At 37.2% G+C, this 16,415-nt stretch overlaps 1 protein-coding gene across 3 annotated transcripts in view; it reads right to left on the reverse strand.

Moving 5' to 3' along the window:
• LOC308072908 (uncharacterized protein) overlaps positions 1-16,415 on the reverse strand; it is a 139,795-nt gene that overhangs the window by 92,527 nt on the left and 30,853 nt on the right. For all 3 annotated transcript variants that reach the window (XM_080410487.1, XM_080410488.1, XM_080410486.1), the window contains exon 2: positions 15,208-15,267. In XM_080410487.1, the coding sequence (XP_080266613.1) occupies positions 15,208-15,267 (60 nt within the window). The remainder of the gene's footprint in view (positions 1-15,207; positions 15,268-16,415) is intronic.

Genomic DNA, 16,415 nt, shown 5'->3' on the forward strand with positions numbered 1-16,415 from the left:
CCAAGATAAGTGTGGGAAACATTCCTTAACAATGAAATGTTATCATGCCCATCTATACAAAACAGTTACAGAAGTAACTTGGGATCCTTGCAAAAGTGTATAGATGGCTCAGGAAAGACGTCTGCCTTTCCATATATTCTATCTACTTTCCTTTTGGAAGAACAATAATATATTGAAATAAAACCATTCTATATTTAAATATTTTATATAAATGTTTATATATATAAATCTATAAATCTTGGCTCTGCTCATACTATAAACCAAAGACTTACCTCCAATATATTGATTACTCCCACTACTTGCAGATAAGCAGTTAAAAACCTACATGATTAAAGGTTCAAAGCCTGTTTTAAATTATTATAATCCCATTGATTTTATGATATTTTTGAATTAGTTATATAAACAATGAAAACACTGAAAATCCAGAGAATTATTTTTATCATGAATTAGTGCTTGCATAGATAATTATTCAGTGTCTTGTATCCAGATAATTGAGTCAGTTTTTTAAAAAATTAGCTATTGTTCCTTTATCTCATTTATCCTAAAATATGTATATTTTGTGTATTTTAATGAGTTTTGTATAGATAACAAAACAATGTAGAAATATAGGTAGTTATTTGTTAATCCTTCCTTATTAGTTCATTATACTTGTAATTTTAAACAGACATTACCAAATTAAAAAAAAAAAAAAGAGAACAAATAATTTTAGTTATGTAATCTGCTTTTTTTTTTTTTTTTTTTTTCAACTGTAGCATGTTTTTCAAACTGCAAACTTTTCCTCTGGTATTTTTTTAAAGTTATGTTTGGCCAAACAAATTCAATGGAACATTATGGGATTTTTGGGAGGGAGGAGGAAACTAGAGAGATTGCGATCAGTGTGAAACCCTTGGATATCATGATGACACTTACAGAAAATATGTGGGTTTTTTTTAAAGGAACTGTAAATGTTTATTGAGAATCTGGCCAAGCATGAACACCCACAGAGCCATCCAGACACACTAACTCCAGTGTCACCAATTGCACTGAGATGTGTGACTTATGACATTAAACGGTTACTGAAAAATATTGTGAAAGGCCTTCAAACAGCTTGGGTAGCTAACTAACATTGTTGGAACTATCTTTTCATTAATACAATCTTCCTCTCATCCCTCAACAGAGAAACACTCTCATGTTAGAAAAAGACTCCAAGCATTGCGATCAGAACAATTTGTCTCAGGATGAAATGAGCTTTAATACACTTAACTGTGAAATAGAGCAATATTCCTGTTCTGTTGCTTTCTGCATATTCCTGGGATACCCCCTGGCAGGGCTAATAGGTCTGTACTGAAAGCACCGAATTCAGGCAAGTTAGAACAGCAGCAAGTGGACTGACAGAAACTAGCATTAGCCCTGCTGGGGAAGACATTCCAGCACTGTTTGTGATAATAGGGAGGAGAGGAAAGGGGAGATTAAATCATTACTCCTATGAGCTTTAATTAAACATATTTTAGTTTTGTTGTTTAAAGAACAAGTCCTGAAGTTATTCTTGGTAGGGAAGCGGATAGTCTGGAAAACACATGTTCAGAATAAAAACTCCAAGGTCCTCACTTTACAAGCAGGGAAGACATCTAGGAGAGAGAAAGATTATCTTAAATTGCCAACTGTTATGAATGTTTATTGTAATCACAAAGATGATTTCTGGCCATCTCTTTCAACAGGCATAACACCACAGAAGGATGTTGCTTCCCAAGTTTCTGTAGCTCCTCATGACAATAGTCATGCTTCTGATTCACCACTGCCCCCAGAGTCTCTAAAGCTCTAGTCCAGGCTTTTTTGGTTAGGATTTCAGAAAAATGTAGAGACACAGAGTAATTGAGAGGTGACAAGGAGATGAGGAACTGAGAAGAGAAGAACATAGGAGAGACAGGAATTAAAACCAAAAACTAAGTTAAAGCTGAAATCAACTAAGTATAACACATGTTGAACTCTAAGGGAGCAAGAGGGCAAAGAAAGGGTAGTAAAAGTGATATTTTATTTTTTTAAGCTGATGATTTATTTTGAATTCTTATGGCTGACAACAGCCTTTAACACTGCAGAAACCCACATAAGGCATTACATTATTTGACAAGATCTGCTGTAGTTGGAAGGGATAGAAAGTTTTCTTAAGATACTTATAATAAAGTACAGAAGAATTTAAATTATTGCATCATATATCTACTACAGACTTTAGAAGATTTGTAAATGTTTATAGTTTTTAACTGTCTATTGTAATGTTTATTAACATTTCTGCTAAAAGTTCCACTGCTTGGCATTCATGGAATCAGTGTGCATTAAGCAAAAGATGAACAAAAATAAAATTATGAAATGTTTAACAATCCACCCGTTTTGAGCAATTAAATTACAAGCACCTGCATGCTTTGGTATCTAATTAAATTTCCTAAAATACCTTTCCTACTGATGTAATTTAGATGTTTCATAGGACATTTAAAAGTTGCTGCAATTGTTCAAGCTAATGTGCTGTTCAACAACTGGCATGACAGACAGGTCAGGCAAAGCAGTCTGTTTACATTACACAAACTTCCAACGTTAATGACTTATGCTAGTAATAATAAATATGCTAACTAACTTCTATGTTTCTTTGGCTTGGAAAAATTATACTAATTTATGGTTCTCCAAACACATGTTGCAATAAGCAGTGTATTTTTGCAGTACATAGGGGGAAACATTATCTGTGGTCCTCTAACTACCAGTAGATTACTGGCATTCATTTGCATTACCTTGCCTTCTGTGGCCACAGGTATGACATTGATATACTCCCACACAAGCATGCTTGTTGAAAAGCACAGCTTCATAAGTGTGATTACATTTTTCAAGTATTAAGATGGACATGTTAAGACCTACTGCTTTTTTCTAATTCCACTCCCACCCATCCCACATCGTTCCCATTGATTAAAACTGAGCTACTGACATGCTGCCTACCCAACACATGATTGTGGGCAGCAGTTATATACCCCTCAGGCAGACCTTTACTTCCTTTATTTTCTTGCAAACTTTTAAACCACAAGACCTGTGGGACAGGGACAGTTATTTACCACGTGTTTTTCTCAGACCTATCTGAGGCTTTTTGACACTGTGGCAGTATTTAACCACACGCTAGGTCAATCAGCAGCACAGCCATCTTGACTCCTCAGTCAAAGCTGGGAATTCCAAGTCTGCAATGAATTTGCTTCCAAAAGAAAAAAAAAACAACACAGCATCTTAGACTCATTTCTTTGTTTCCTAAATCATGAACAGAACTAATGTAGGGCACATTTTTTTGCCTTCCTCTCTGTTTCCCTTTTCCAAATCCCTTGAAGGACAGCAGAAATTAAAATCTAGAATTTCACTGATTTACAAGATTATTCATTCTTCTGTTTGTCTTGTCAGACTTACTGCATCTATACAATTCCCCTAGTAGATTAAGAAGCCTCAGAGGCTATTGCTCAGATTAAGCAGTAGCTCTTGCTATAAGCTTCTTATTCTCAATGTTTCCATCTTCCACTCAATCCACATGATTAAACAATAAGTATATTATATCCTTCAGTACATCTGTCAGTTTAAGTCCCATCACTCTCAGACTATTCTGACATTGCCCCTTGCAACGAGACTTAGTATCTGTCCTCCGTATAGACAGTGCATTTAGTCCAATTTTCAAGCATTCTAGAAAATTGTTATATTCAGTGATGCCTATGTTATTTCATATGCTGCTTGTAAAAATGTCATTTGCTGCACTTTCCACCATATTTCAGTACAAAAGGTCTATAACGAGGTACCAGACAATCCCATTACTTAAATTACAAGTGACAGTAGGTGGGTCTATTCAGCCAAGCAGAATACTCTACCTTTAAAAAATTGTATCAATCTTCTTCTGAAGTATAATGTGACCATTAAGGCAGTCTGCTGCCACGGGAAGCAGGCACGATCCCATCCACAAACTTTCACTAGTTTCTCAAAGAAGGCTAGACTGCTGAAACGCTATTACCAATTCTACTGAAAGAAGACCGTTCAGTACCTTAGATAATGAAGAAAATAAAATACTGCAAGCATCATGCATTTCTATTTTTCCCCTTTATAGCTGGACCCTCAGCAGCTGGATCAGAACGTTAAATAAGGACTCAGAGAGGCATACCTAGGAAACATTTTATTATTAAATGTCTCAATAGGATATGAAGAATATTTGATTTTCACTCAGAACATATCTGACAAAAATAAAGATTTATTTCCTATTGTTAGCCACTAATTATGGGTATTTTACATTGTTGGGGTTCATTAAAATATTAAAATAAACTTGAGATGTTAACATGTGCCAGAATCCTAAAACTTGCAGCAGGTTCAAAAATAACATTCATCTGGCCAAATTTTTCTAAGTTCAGGTCCAGTCCTCCAGAGCGTGGAGGGTTTCTTTTGATTTGGTCATTGGATGAGGTTGCAAATAAATAAGGGCAGATCTGAAAGGGACCCAAATATATTTGTTACAGCAAATACTGCTCCAGTAAGTAGCATCTGGCTTCTACCCATCATTCTGCTGGCTCTGAGAAAGCTTCATCTCTCCGTTGCTGTCAGTGACTGAGTAAAGCCAGAAGCTGTACAGCACTTTCCAACAAAGAGGGAATGGGGGTGAGGGGAACACACAATAGCAGACCACACCAAAACCCCAAACTGGACCTTAATATTGGGGCGAGATCTGTCAAACACGGAGCATCCAACAGTAAGTACTTAGCTAAACCAGCTGAATAATACCCAACACAGAAACAGCAGCTTCTGTTACAGAGTCATGCCAGGAGCGTGTATAAACTCTCCTGTGCACAGAAGGGCTGTAACAATCAATCCTAACCAGAAATTACTAGAACTACAACCAGAGTTCTAATGGGCAGGAGGGGGGAAGTATTATTTCTATGCAAAACGTTTCAGTCCAGTGAGACATTGATAATGGAGGTGGGTAGGAGGGGGACATAGCAACTGTGCTTTTTCTCCATGGTTATTATGCCTGGAAAAGTAGAATCCTAAGTCATGCATAGAGCTCCTAAAGAAATTGTAACAATGAAAATTCACCTCTTGTGAACTCTACAAGGACTAAAAGATCTAACAAAACAATAATCTCATTAGAAAAGCCAAGGAAACCAGCCCTAAGCAGCTGTTGGTTACCTAACAGAAAACAGTAGCATTCCAGACTTCCTCAACACAATGAACAAAAAGAAAACAAATAGAGAAAAAGAAACAAAAAAAAACTTAAAAACAACCTTCTGAAGCACAACTGTAGCCAAACAATATAAGTATTGAACATTTTGCATGTCAGTCTTTTGAGTTGTACATTTCTTCCTGTGTCAGATAAGATAACTCTGTTACCAAGAAACAGTCTTTATTTTCATTTAAACTTCTCATCATTTAAACCATGTGCTTTTCCTTTCCAACTCCTCCTACTGCTTGCCTTTTTAGAAGCAGGGTAGCAGCCACTGCTTGGCCTTTTACCTCAGGCAAAACTGAACAGCATAAAAATGCAACACAAGTCCTGAATTGGTTGGAATAATTCTATTATATTAACCATTTTTAACTCTGCACGTACTCTTTTCTGAGTCCCGGAACGTCTGTGGTATGTCCATGTCTATCCACCTTCCCTTAAAACCTACTGGAGCAGAAGGTGGGCTTCACTTTTGCAAAAAAATTCCAGCCTAAAGACTGCAGTCAAACACCAAGTGGGAAGAACAGTAGAAGCCCAAGTAAACCAATATGTACTGAGAATAGATTGAAGCAGGAGGACTGAATTTTTGAGTTATAATAGATTCTGAAAAATGAGGAAATGCCATGTTGACTGATGAAAACCAAAGAGATGTTTTGGGAAAAGGAGGTAAGGGAAAAATAGAGGGGTACAGCCACTTCAGTATTCCCAAACCATAAATCTCATACAGACATCGAGAAGTCTATTGTGCATCCCAGTTGCTCCAGCAGTCCCCACAGTTATTATTACGATCATCACCTCTCATCTTATCTCATCTCAGAACAGCCCTGCTTCACTCCTCCATTCAGTCCTGCCACTGTCAGTCCCAGACACAGGGTGCCCCTTCTAAAATCTGCCCACGCTGGCCTCTGAAATCAGAGGGTTGTAGAACTTGAGGGGCGAACAGACAAATTCTCCTATACAAAAATACTACTATTTTTCTTTAACTGTTTGGGGGTTTTTGGTTTTGGGGTTGGTTTGTTTTGGTTTTTTTTTGGGGGGGGGATTTGTTTTTATTTGATTTTTTTTAAACTTTAAAAAATTTAGAACACTGTAGAGCTTAGCTTGTACTGTTTCAGTTTCAGATTTCTATATTTCTATATGTATTAAAAGTTGCTTTTAGTTTTAAATGAAAACTGAAATCACAACTTCATAACTGAATGAATTTGAGTGTTCAGCCAAAAATCGGAACAAACTGAAAATCTCAAGATTTGGCACCACTCTACAGGAAGCTCCATAACATGACAGCTGTTGGGAGCGACTCAGCCTTTTCCCAAAGGGAGCTAACACGAACCCATCTAGAGAATTGCTGAATTCAGTTTTATCTGAATTGAGCTACAGAGAATCCAGGAGAAGGACGTCCAGCAACCCAAGGCAAAGCATTGATCTAAGATACGTAGGAGTGCTAACCTTCAATATTATCTCTATGGGAAGGAAGTCATTCCAAAAAATTACAAACAGCTTTTGCTGACTAAAAGGTGGCAGGGTCATTTTCCTCCAGTTCCTCACAGTACAGAGATCATATCTAATTGTAGTGCATTGGATTCCAGCATTTGTAAGATTAAAGCACAGTCATTTGGCTTCTTGCTGAGGAAATATGTTGTTAGGCTAAGACCTGATGTTAGGGATCATGTCATATATGCAAATCATCATGCATATTCATTAGATATGTAAATAAGAACATAAAATCAGATTAATTCCCAAGCCTAAAATCTCCAGCTGTCATGACCTACAGACTTAAATTGTGCATGTATGGCTGCTTGTTCGTCAGCGTGACTTTGGCTTTCTTCATGATTAACTACAAATTAGCCACATATATGTAATTTTTTTATGTAACTAGATGTCATCTATATTAAAACTGAAAATAATTATTGTAAAGATTTACCCTTCCAATTCCCATTCAAAGACTAGTCAATCATCTCTGGATTTGCCAGTCTATTCCAAATACTTCAGGCAGGCTTCAAGAGCACCAGCTTTCTTTTTTAACCTCTCATTAACTGGAATGAGCTGCTTTCCTAGTTTCAGCTGGGATGGAGTTAGTTTTCTTCTTAGTAGCTGGTACAGTGCTATCATTTGGATTTAGGCTGAGAATAACGTTCACAACACATTGATGTTTTTGGATGTTGCTAAACAGTGTTTATCCCAAGTCAAGGACTTTTTAGCTTCTCAGGCCCTGCCAGCAACAGGGCTGGAGGACCATAAGAATTAAGAGCCAGGACAGCTGATCCAAACTGGCCAGTGGGATGTTCCATGCTATCTGATATCATGCTCAACATATAAAGCCAGGGGAAGAAGATGAAAGGAGAGAGATGTTTGGAGTGATGGCATTAGTCTTCCTAAGTAACCATTACGTATGATGGAGTCCCTGCTTTCCTGGCTTTCCAGGCTGAACACCTGCCTGACGATGGAAAGTGGTGAATGAATTCCTTGGTTTGCTTTGCGTGCACACACAGCTTTTGCTTTAGCTATTAAACTGCCCTTATCTCAACCCATGAGTTTCCTAACTTTTACCCTTCTGATTCTCTCCCCCATCCCGCTGGAGGGGAGCGAGCAAGTGGCAGTGTGGGGCTTAGTGGCCATCCAGGGTTAAACCACAACAGCTGCCAATGCAACAACTCCAGTTATTTATGTTTTCCTTGATTTTCTGAAGAGTTAGGCAACAACAAGGACTCCCCTGTGGTCTGGTCAGCTGAATGAGGACATCAAGTCTACAATGACACCCTATAATAAATTAAAAACTTCTTCCGATGCATTTGTGTGAATATCTTTACCACACGGGATATGCCTATTCAGCTACTGAATAACTGAGTTTAGTTATGATAGTTTGAATTAATTATTCAACATTAAGTCTGCGAACTTCAGTTCTTAGTCCAAAAATTACTTTCCACTCTGATGGACCCCTAGAAAAAAGGACACAGAGATAAAGTCACTCTCATCAAAAGTAATCATGACCTGCACTTTTCTCCAAGCTATATCAAACTATTTACCTTCATAATCCCAGAAATGGGATAAATTCATTTGTGTTTTAACTGGATTGGCACAGTATTATTTTGATATGGAAACTGAATCCTGAAGAGCACAAAGAATCAAAACAGTTTGGACTTTACCACGTACGTGATTTCAGCAGCTACACAAGGCTCTACGGCAAAAAAAATAATCTCATTCAATCATGTATTTATTAGTCCTTTCATAGGTGTTGATTTTATATGAAACACATTTCCACCATGCCATGTGTTTTGATAAGGAGCTTCCCATGTCTTACAGTGCCATATATTGACGATGTGTCTGCAAGTATGCCAAGTATGTTTATACCCTCTTCAGATCTGTCTTAAATGGACATTCAGCCCTCGATTAATACTTTATATTCCTTAGATTAAGTGTCTTTAAGGAAATAATGATAGGAGGTTTAGAAGAAAATACTGTATTTAGAAATTTATAAACCTAAGCGCAGTAGCAATTTAAGCCTGAAATTCTTCGGCTCTAAAGCATTCTTTCCTTGAGTTTTGCAATTCATTCTTGTTGCTATACTTTAGACACTTCATACATTTAAACACTTGCAGTCGCCAGATCTTGTTCACTGAGTCACAGACTGGTCATAGTTCTTTCCAGTCATTGGAAAAATTGTAATGGCTAAGTAAATGCTTATTCATTCACCAACTATGGTAATTTAGGAATGATTTTCGTTAAAAATATTTCTACTTTAGTTTTCACACATACAAGTTCTGACACATCCAGTTACAGACAGATACTCTGAAATCTGTAACTACTGAAAATCAGGAATTGGGAGAAATTTAGTAACACCAACTAAATATAGAATTATTACTTTACTTCCCATTCCTGTGTTAGCCTAAAGATCTGCAGAGAAAATAAGTCAGTACTCCCTCAGTAAGTAGCATTCATTTTAGGTTGTCTGCCTGAATATTTTACATTTCTAGAATGAGAAATTCAACAGGAAGTTTGAGGGGGTGGTGGCAGGGTGGGAGAACAACAAGACCAACTTAAGAAAATTCAATAGCAAAGGATCTAGGCTGAATCCTTTCCTAATATTAATTTATAGGGAGAAAAAAAAAAAAAAAAAAAAAAAAGATGGATTTTATCTGAAGTGATCCAGAGTGCATCATTTCAACGTTACATCCACATGTTTGTTGTCATAACCCCTCTTGCCATACAGCTGACTGGCAGTTGGATGAGACAAGTATAGACTCCTAGTTTAAAGGCTAGAGAGTCCAAGTCAGCTATTAGATACCACGGCAGTTTTAGACGTTGAGGTTGAGATACTTGGATTGTGTGCTTCTCCAAACCCATTTTTCCTTTGTAAAGACAGACCACATCAGGTTGTCATCCTTTCCTCTCCCCCTAGAATTTTCACCCCTAAAAGGGCAGAGCTCTTGACCCTCAGCTACAGTAGAGTTTCTCCTCTCACAGCCATAAGACTCTGTGATCTCTGAATATGCCAGAACCAGCAGATAAATATATCGGAACAGCCACAACGTACCCAAAGAAAACAAAAGAGCATGGACAAAAGCTAGTTGACTGTATCTATACCACAACAACTAACAAGAATTGTCTAGAAACAACGCAGGATTTGCTTCCTACAACCTATGTTTTCAATAGGTGCTTATTAAACATGTTTAGCCCACATCAGTGAATATTTGGAACTGATGCAAGTTGCTGCAACCCCAACAAAAGAACAGATGGCTGTGAAAGCTGCTGTTCGTATGCCAGAGATCTCACATGTATGCAAATTTGTGTTGCAGTATATACCATTAGTTTATCACCCCCCTACCCCCCCTTTATTACTTCAATGTACAATTAAAATATTGAAAAGTCCTACTTTTTTCTTCTTGCAAGAAACAGGAATAAACATTGAGCAAAGGAACTTTCCAGTCTCACATTTTCCCTCAAATCGCCCCAAAACTGAAACCTAGAAGACCATAAGCTAGAATGCAAGCATGCCTCAACAGCTTTTCCTTTGTTGCACCCCACCACGTTTTCTGATTGTGCTTCTAATGCAAAAATAAGGAGAAAACAATAAATAAAGGATCTGAAACATCACCAGAAAAATTTTCTGGCTACATTTATTAAGCTAGAATAGCAGGTTTTTGTTCTTATATTAACACATAGGCATTTTTGGAGATTTTATTTTTCTCTTTAAACCCTTTGAAAGTCCACTAACATTAACTGTCAAAGTAGAAATAATGTAAATCCACACTTAATTTGGTGGCATGTTTTAGAAGAAACCGAGTAAGAAGCATAGTTCTCGTGCACAATTATAATGTAGTGCTTCTAACATCGCCTTAGCTACTATTATGTTCCAGATAAAGATGTCTTTATACCATTTATCAACACTTTGTTTTACACCGCCACAAAAAAACCCCCACCATATCCACAACTTGAAACACAAGCAAATATTGACTTAATCTGAAGACCAATGGCTGTTCTTGTGATTACTCATGCATTCTGGCAGCATTTCTAACCACTGATATAGGCAACGGAAATTTTCACAAGCATAACATAAGTAAACTATTTGTCACATAATCAACTCAAAATATGTTATCATACTTGAGAAATGTTAAAGGCTTCAAAAAATATTTGATGCAGGGCCTTAACTTGTTTGGTTTCACCAAATAATGAAAAAAAAAGTAATATTTTTTTTTCTTTCTGTGAGAGAAGGAGGAAGAGAAGGGAAAGGAAAGAGGAGAAATTACTGTTATTCTTGGCTCTGGGTCAGATGGGTCTGGTTTATTCTGCTGAGTGCAAAGAGTGGAAAACTACTTAAAGCTGAACAAAATAATATTAACATAGAATTTGGCTTCTTTCTACCTAATGCCATGGGTAAAAAGAAAGCCACGCTTTCACATGACAACGTTCATTTGGTCTCAGTAGAAAATGAAGAAAAAGATTTTTTAGCATGAAACAGTGTGCAACCATTTTTTGAAACGAGCCAAACTGAGAAGTAGCAAAAGGATAAATTCTGTATTAAAATAAGAAAAGAATGCTAAAGATCAGTACAGTCAAAAGAATATGCTTGATACTAGAGTGCTAAATTCAAACTCAGCTACATAAATCAGATTATGTGGATTGAAGCAATTAGCCATAGGAAGAAACATTTGTAATTCTGATCTCAAAGTCCATGAACAAAAGAAATTATGATGTATTAAATAATACTTGCACACATATGTTTGTCCATAGTTGCACAATGAATGTGTCAAAAGATTTGGAATGAAGTATTTGTGTTAAGTGCAATGTATTATTTTATTATACAGGATGTGAAAATGTTCAGTAAAAATATACTTGAAGACTCTGTCCTCTATTATTTATAGGTCATCCTCTTTACAAATGGATTCAATGAAATTCTTTGAATGGTGAAAAAATGCGTTGATCTAATAAACAAGTACCACCATCTTATATACCGATCAGTAATGTCATTTCCTGCACACATAAGCCAGGCATGAAGAATAAAGAGGAAAAAAAAAAAAAAAAAAAAGAAGAAAAAAGAGAAAAAAGAAAGAGGACATGCACACTGATTTGGTGATATCTTGTAGAACTACCTTGAGCAACACTAGTAATATAGACAAAGTACAATTACATTGCTAGGATCAAGATTGGACAATCCTGTACCAAAATCTCAACATTCATTGAATATAAATATGGCTGGAGCAATTAAAGTGTGATAAAACTCACACAGGTTTTAGAATTAAAGTATTTTAAAAATTTCATACACCATCACCTTGTCTATAGAGAATGTACATGTAATCTGCAGCCTATAGCTGACTGCAAGGCAGCAGAAATGGAAATGGAGGACAGAAACAAAAGTCCAGTTGGGGTGAGCAGACTTGAGATTTGCTGCAGGACGATTTGCCAGTATAAGCATGATACTACATAACAGGGCAAACTATTAGGTTTTAAAGGACCAATCCATTACTAGTTACCATAGTTAAAAACCGCCACTACTCTTACACATCCCTTGACAGGAGCAACTTGCTTAGTTCTGTACATATCAGAAGTAGTAAGTCCTCATTCTGGAGGTCTGTACTGCAAGGTGCCAGCTCCTTAGTTCCATTGCTATGAAGCCATTAGTACGTGAACGCTCTGCAAGAGCAAAATTACAACACTGATCTAGCAGGATTAGGATGTCAGTGCATATAAAGCAAAGATACAGATGAGAAAGAAAAAATGCTTCAAGAACAGGAGCAAAGACGTTTATTGGGAAGACTGAGAAACCTTTCAAAACACATCCAGTGAAAATAAAGCATGACATTCACAATAAGATGTGAATAAGAATGACTTTAAATAAGGCCTCACAAACAGGAAAAGAATGAGGTTTTTTTATAAGGAGAAAACAGAAAAAAATCTTTATCACTGTCACTGATAAAGAAAAAAATACATAAAAACTACACTAAATTCTTAATTTCAGAAAAGGCAATTGCAAACATTAATTCTTTTAGTAATAATTCTAATTAGAAATACTGGACACCATTTTGTCTTGTAAAAATATGAAGACTGAAGATTGTTTTCACTGTCAGAGACTTCGCTGCACCCTATTTTCAAGGGAAGGGTGAAAGAAGTGATGTTAAAGCAAACAGAGATGGAATTTCCAAAGATAAAATCAGAAGATACTGAGGTAGTTGCAGATATTACTGTCTTCAGCTCCTCTGCCGAGAGTTACTGCCCCATCACATCACAGGCATGTGCGTCTTGGCCACTGTCAGTCAGTTTGGCATATTCACACAAACTGTCAGCAAAGGATGCCAGAGCAAGCGGGTGCTTTGCCTGGAGACATGTTCCGTGCTGCCAGCTTTGTTCTGGCTGTAACCTTAGCCGACGGGATGGGCAGGCAGCAGGAGAAAATAATGTCTTAACCTCTCATTGCTAAATCTACTGTAGTTTACTGGTTCAAGTCCTTTAATTTTTTTTTCCTCCCAAAGAACACACGAATCACAAAACACAAAGTTTAATTCAGCCTTGGTAGAAAACACATGCACGTGCAAGGACATCAGAGGAATCTTTCAATTATGGCAAGGCCACAGTTATGGATAGAAAGATGTTAACCATATGGCAAAGGAGGAGAGGAATTACAAAGAAAATTCCCCAACAACTATTCCATATTTAGCTTTTATTTTTAAAAGAATAATTATGTGACAAAGACATCATTTCAGACAAAACTGTATATATATGAAGACCACAGATAAAGTACTTAAAGGTTTAAAAGCTGGCAGAATTTAGGTTTCTAATTTGCTCTCTAGAATGATGTTTAATTTTTGCAAAACTAGTGACCACTGTTAATATTAGAGAAGTGAAAGGGGGGGGGGGGGGGGGGGAAACCAACCACACACTGCCCCACCCAACCCACCATGAAACATCAGATCTGTGTATGTATCAGATTTGTGGCTTTGCATCTGCAGACAAGCACATACCCTTGCTCATCCAGAGCATCATAAAGCTAATATAAAAAGCCCTTCTGCATTTGGGTGTGTGTGTACAAACAGAGTAGCTCTAAGAAACAGCTCCCTTTTATAGCCTCCAATCGCTCTGTACAACAGTGTAATTAATCTCAGCATAGTATAATAAAATGCACTGATGACTTGGTGACCCAGCAACATTAACAGGGCCCAGGTAATGAGGGTAAAGACCACTGTAATCTTGTTGTTAAGCAATATGGTTTTTAACTACAATTCCACCCATATTGTAGGGATTTACAGAGATTGCAATAAACTTGCAGAAGCCAGCGCTGGGAGAGAAATGTAGGCATAAAGTTTTGTTCAAGTCTTCAATGCCAAACTCTTTTGTCTCATTTTCACTGACTGCACTGCTATGCTTTACAGAAAGATGTATCACCACCAAACAAACCCTCAAGAAAACTTGCTACCTATGTTACCTGTGCTTTTCTAGTGTGTGATAGCTCCCATTGATTTCCTTAAAGTTTCCCACAGCTGCTTTAAAGGAAGGGTGTCTTTCATGAACCCTTATTAGAATAGCTTATACAAGCCTCTAAATAAAACACAGAGGTCTCAAAAGGCTGTTGGTATACTTCAGCATACACTAAAGTACTGACTGCAGCAGCTATATGTGCTAGGGTTATTATCCAGGTGAGGAATGGAGACTAAGTCATACCCACGCTCCCAAATAGCGCTATTATACTAGCAAAACTCAAAGACAGATCAGCTCCAAGATCAAGTCAAACTGTCAAGTGTGATAAATTTTGTTATTTAAAAATTAAGCATTATATGCAGCTATTCATTTGAAAGAACTGAAAAATAGAATTACTGGGGAGGCCAAGTACCTTCAGCAAGAAACAAGTACTGGTGTAGTTCTATGAGCAATTCTTCCAGCGGCAGTGTCAGTTTGAGTAGTTCCTTTCTATCGTCTCATCATCCCCTCAGTTGTGCCATGCATTAAAGAGATCAACTTGCACTTGTTCACTGTGCAGCCACGTGAAGAAAAGTATCACCACGGGCCATAATGATTCCCCAGTGGCACTGATGGAAACGTTTGTGAGTGTACTGAATGACAGCCAGCAAGTCAAAGTGCAATTCAGTGGTAATATTTAAGGCAGTTCCACTCACACTACAACATGGTTCTAAACAAAGCAATGGAGTCAAGTGCTGCAAAGCAGGATTTTTTTCTTTTAGGTTGTGGGGGTTTTGTTGTTTGTTCAGGGTTAGTTTTTTGTTTTGTGTTGGGGCTTTTTGTGGTTGGTTTAGGTTTGGGTTTGCTTTGAGGGTTTTTGTTTTGTTTTGTTGTTTGTTTTTTTGGGGTTTTTTTGGGGGGGAAGGGGACAACACACACATCTTTTCGCATAAAACCCACTGAAACCTTGTAGAAAAGCACCAAGCTATGGGATGCCTCCCTTCAGAATTTCTGACAAAATAGCAATGGATCTCAAATATAGAAGGACCTTTTTACCAGCAATGGTAGCTAGCCTAGGACTTTCCCCTTTCCCTGTTATTAGCCTTGAGTTCCTGTCCACTCACCTGGTTGCTGTCACCTTCTAGTTGCGCCAACGTAACCATTTCTGGAGCTGTCCTGTGAACCTGAACATTGAATTGCTTGGGACTTTTTAAAAGGCAGGAGAGATTCTTTGACTTACATGAATCTGGTTACAACATACTGCAGCAGTGAAAACAAGTGGTGGGAAGCAGGAAGAACAAGCACAGGAACTGCTCAAGAGAAAAAGAACTGCCAAGAAAAGGTTCCTCAGTATCACAGCCTCCAAGACCATGATTTAACCTAATTAAGTTAATTAACTGGAAAAACTTAGAGAAAGACTAGCTGGCATTTGAGAGAGGAGAGGGGAAAAAAAAGCAGAGAGTGCAATTAGAAAGAGTGTGGGTTACAGATCATGAGCATCTTCAGAAAAGAGTGTAACACTGTAAACAGTAAGATCTGAAAATTTCTCAGGGATCTGATTGACAAGCAAATGTGTTCAACCAAACTGAATCAGAAATTAAATACGCAGAAAAGCCATCTTTTCTATCATGTAGCCACCACAGAGAATTAAGTCACCAGTTACGTACAGAATGAGATGCTAGTGAACTCTACTGGATTTCACATTTAGGTAAATAGGAAGAGCACACTATTTCCCACTAATATCAGCCCTCAGTTCTATTAAGAAAGATTCTCACTTGAAGCCATTTTAAATCTGCTGAGCTCCAGACCTCATGGTCCAAACCTAAGCTTTAAACCCATACATCTTCCTTTGTACCGGTCACATGAAATTTGAACATCAAAACAAATCTATTATATGCATGTAAAATTTGAACTGTTATAAAAGTGATGATCTTAGTGAAGTATAAAAGACAACTTCTTGTTAGTTTTCTCAATGCACAAATTTTCACAGCCAGGAAATCCTAAATATCATAAAGACTTTGACAGAATTCATTTTTAAATCTCATTTTGTGGAATGCAAGTAATACCAATTTTCAGGAAAAATAAGTTATTCAGAAAGTTATAACCATCTCAGAAAAGGGCTTTGAAAGAAAGTGACTTTATCACCCCAATTACAGGAGAATAACAATTCAACCATCACCACATCTGCATGCAGCTGCAATGCTATAATTACAAAGTTAGAATCAAACCACATGAAATTAGTCAGAAAATTATTCTGAAACAACACACACAGAACGAATAGGCAGGATTAATGCCTTAAAAGCAGAGGCAAGCAGCATCAAATAATATTTAC

Source organism: Falco punctatus (assembly GCF_963210335.1).
Source record: "Falco punctatus genome assembly, chromosome: 13".
Lineage (NCBI taxonomy): Eukaryota > Metazoa > Chordata > Aves > Falconiformes > Falconidae > Falco > Falco punctatus.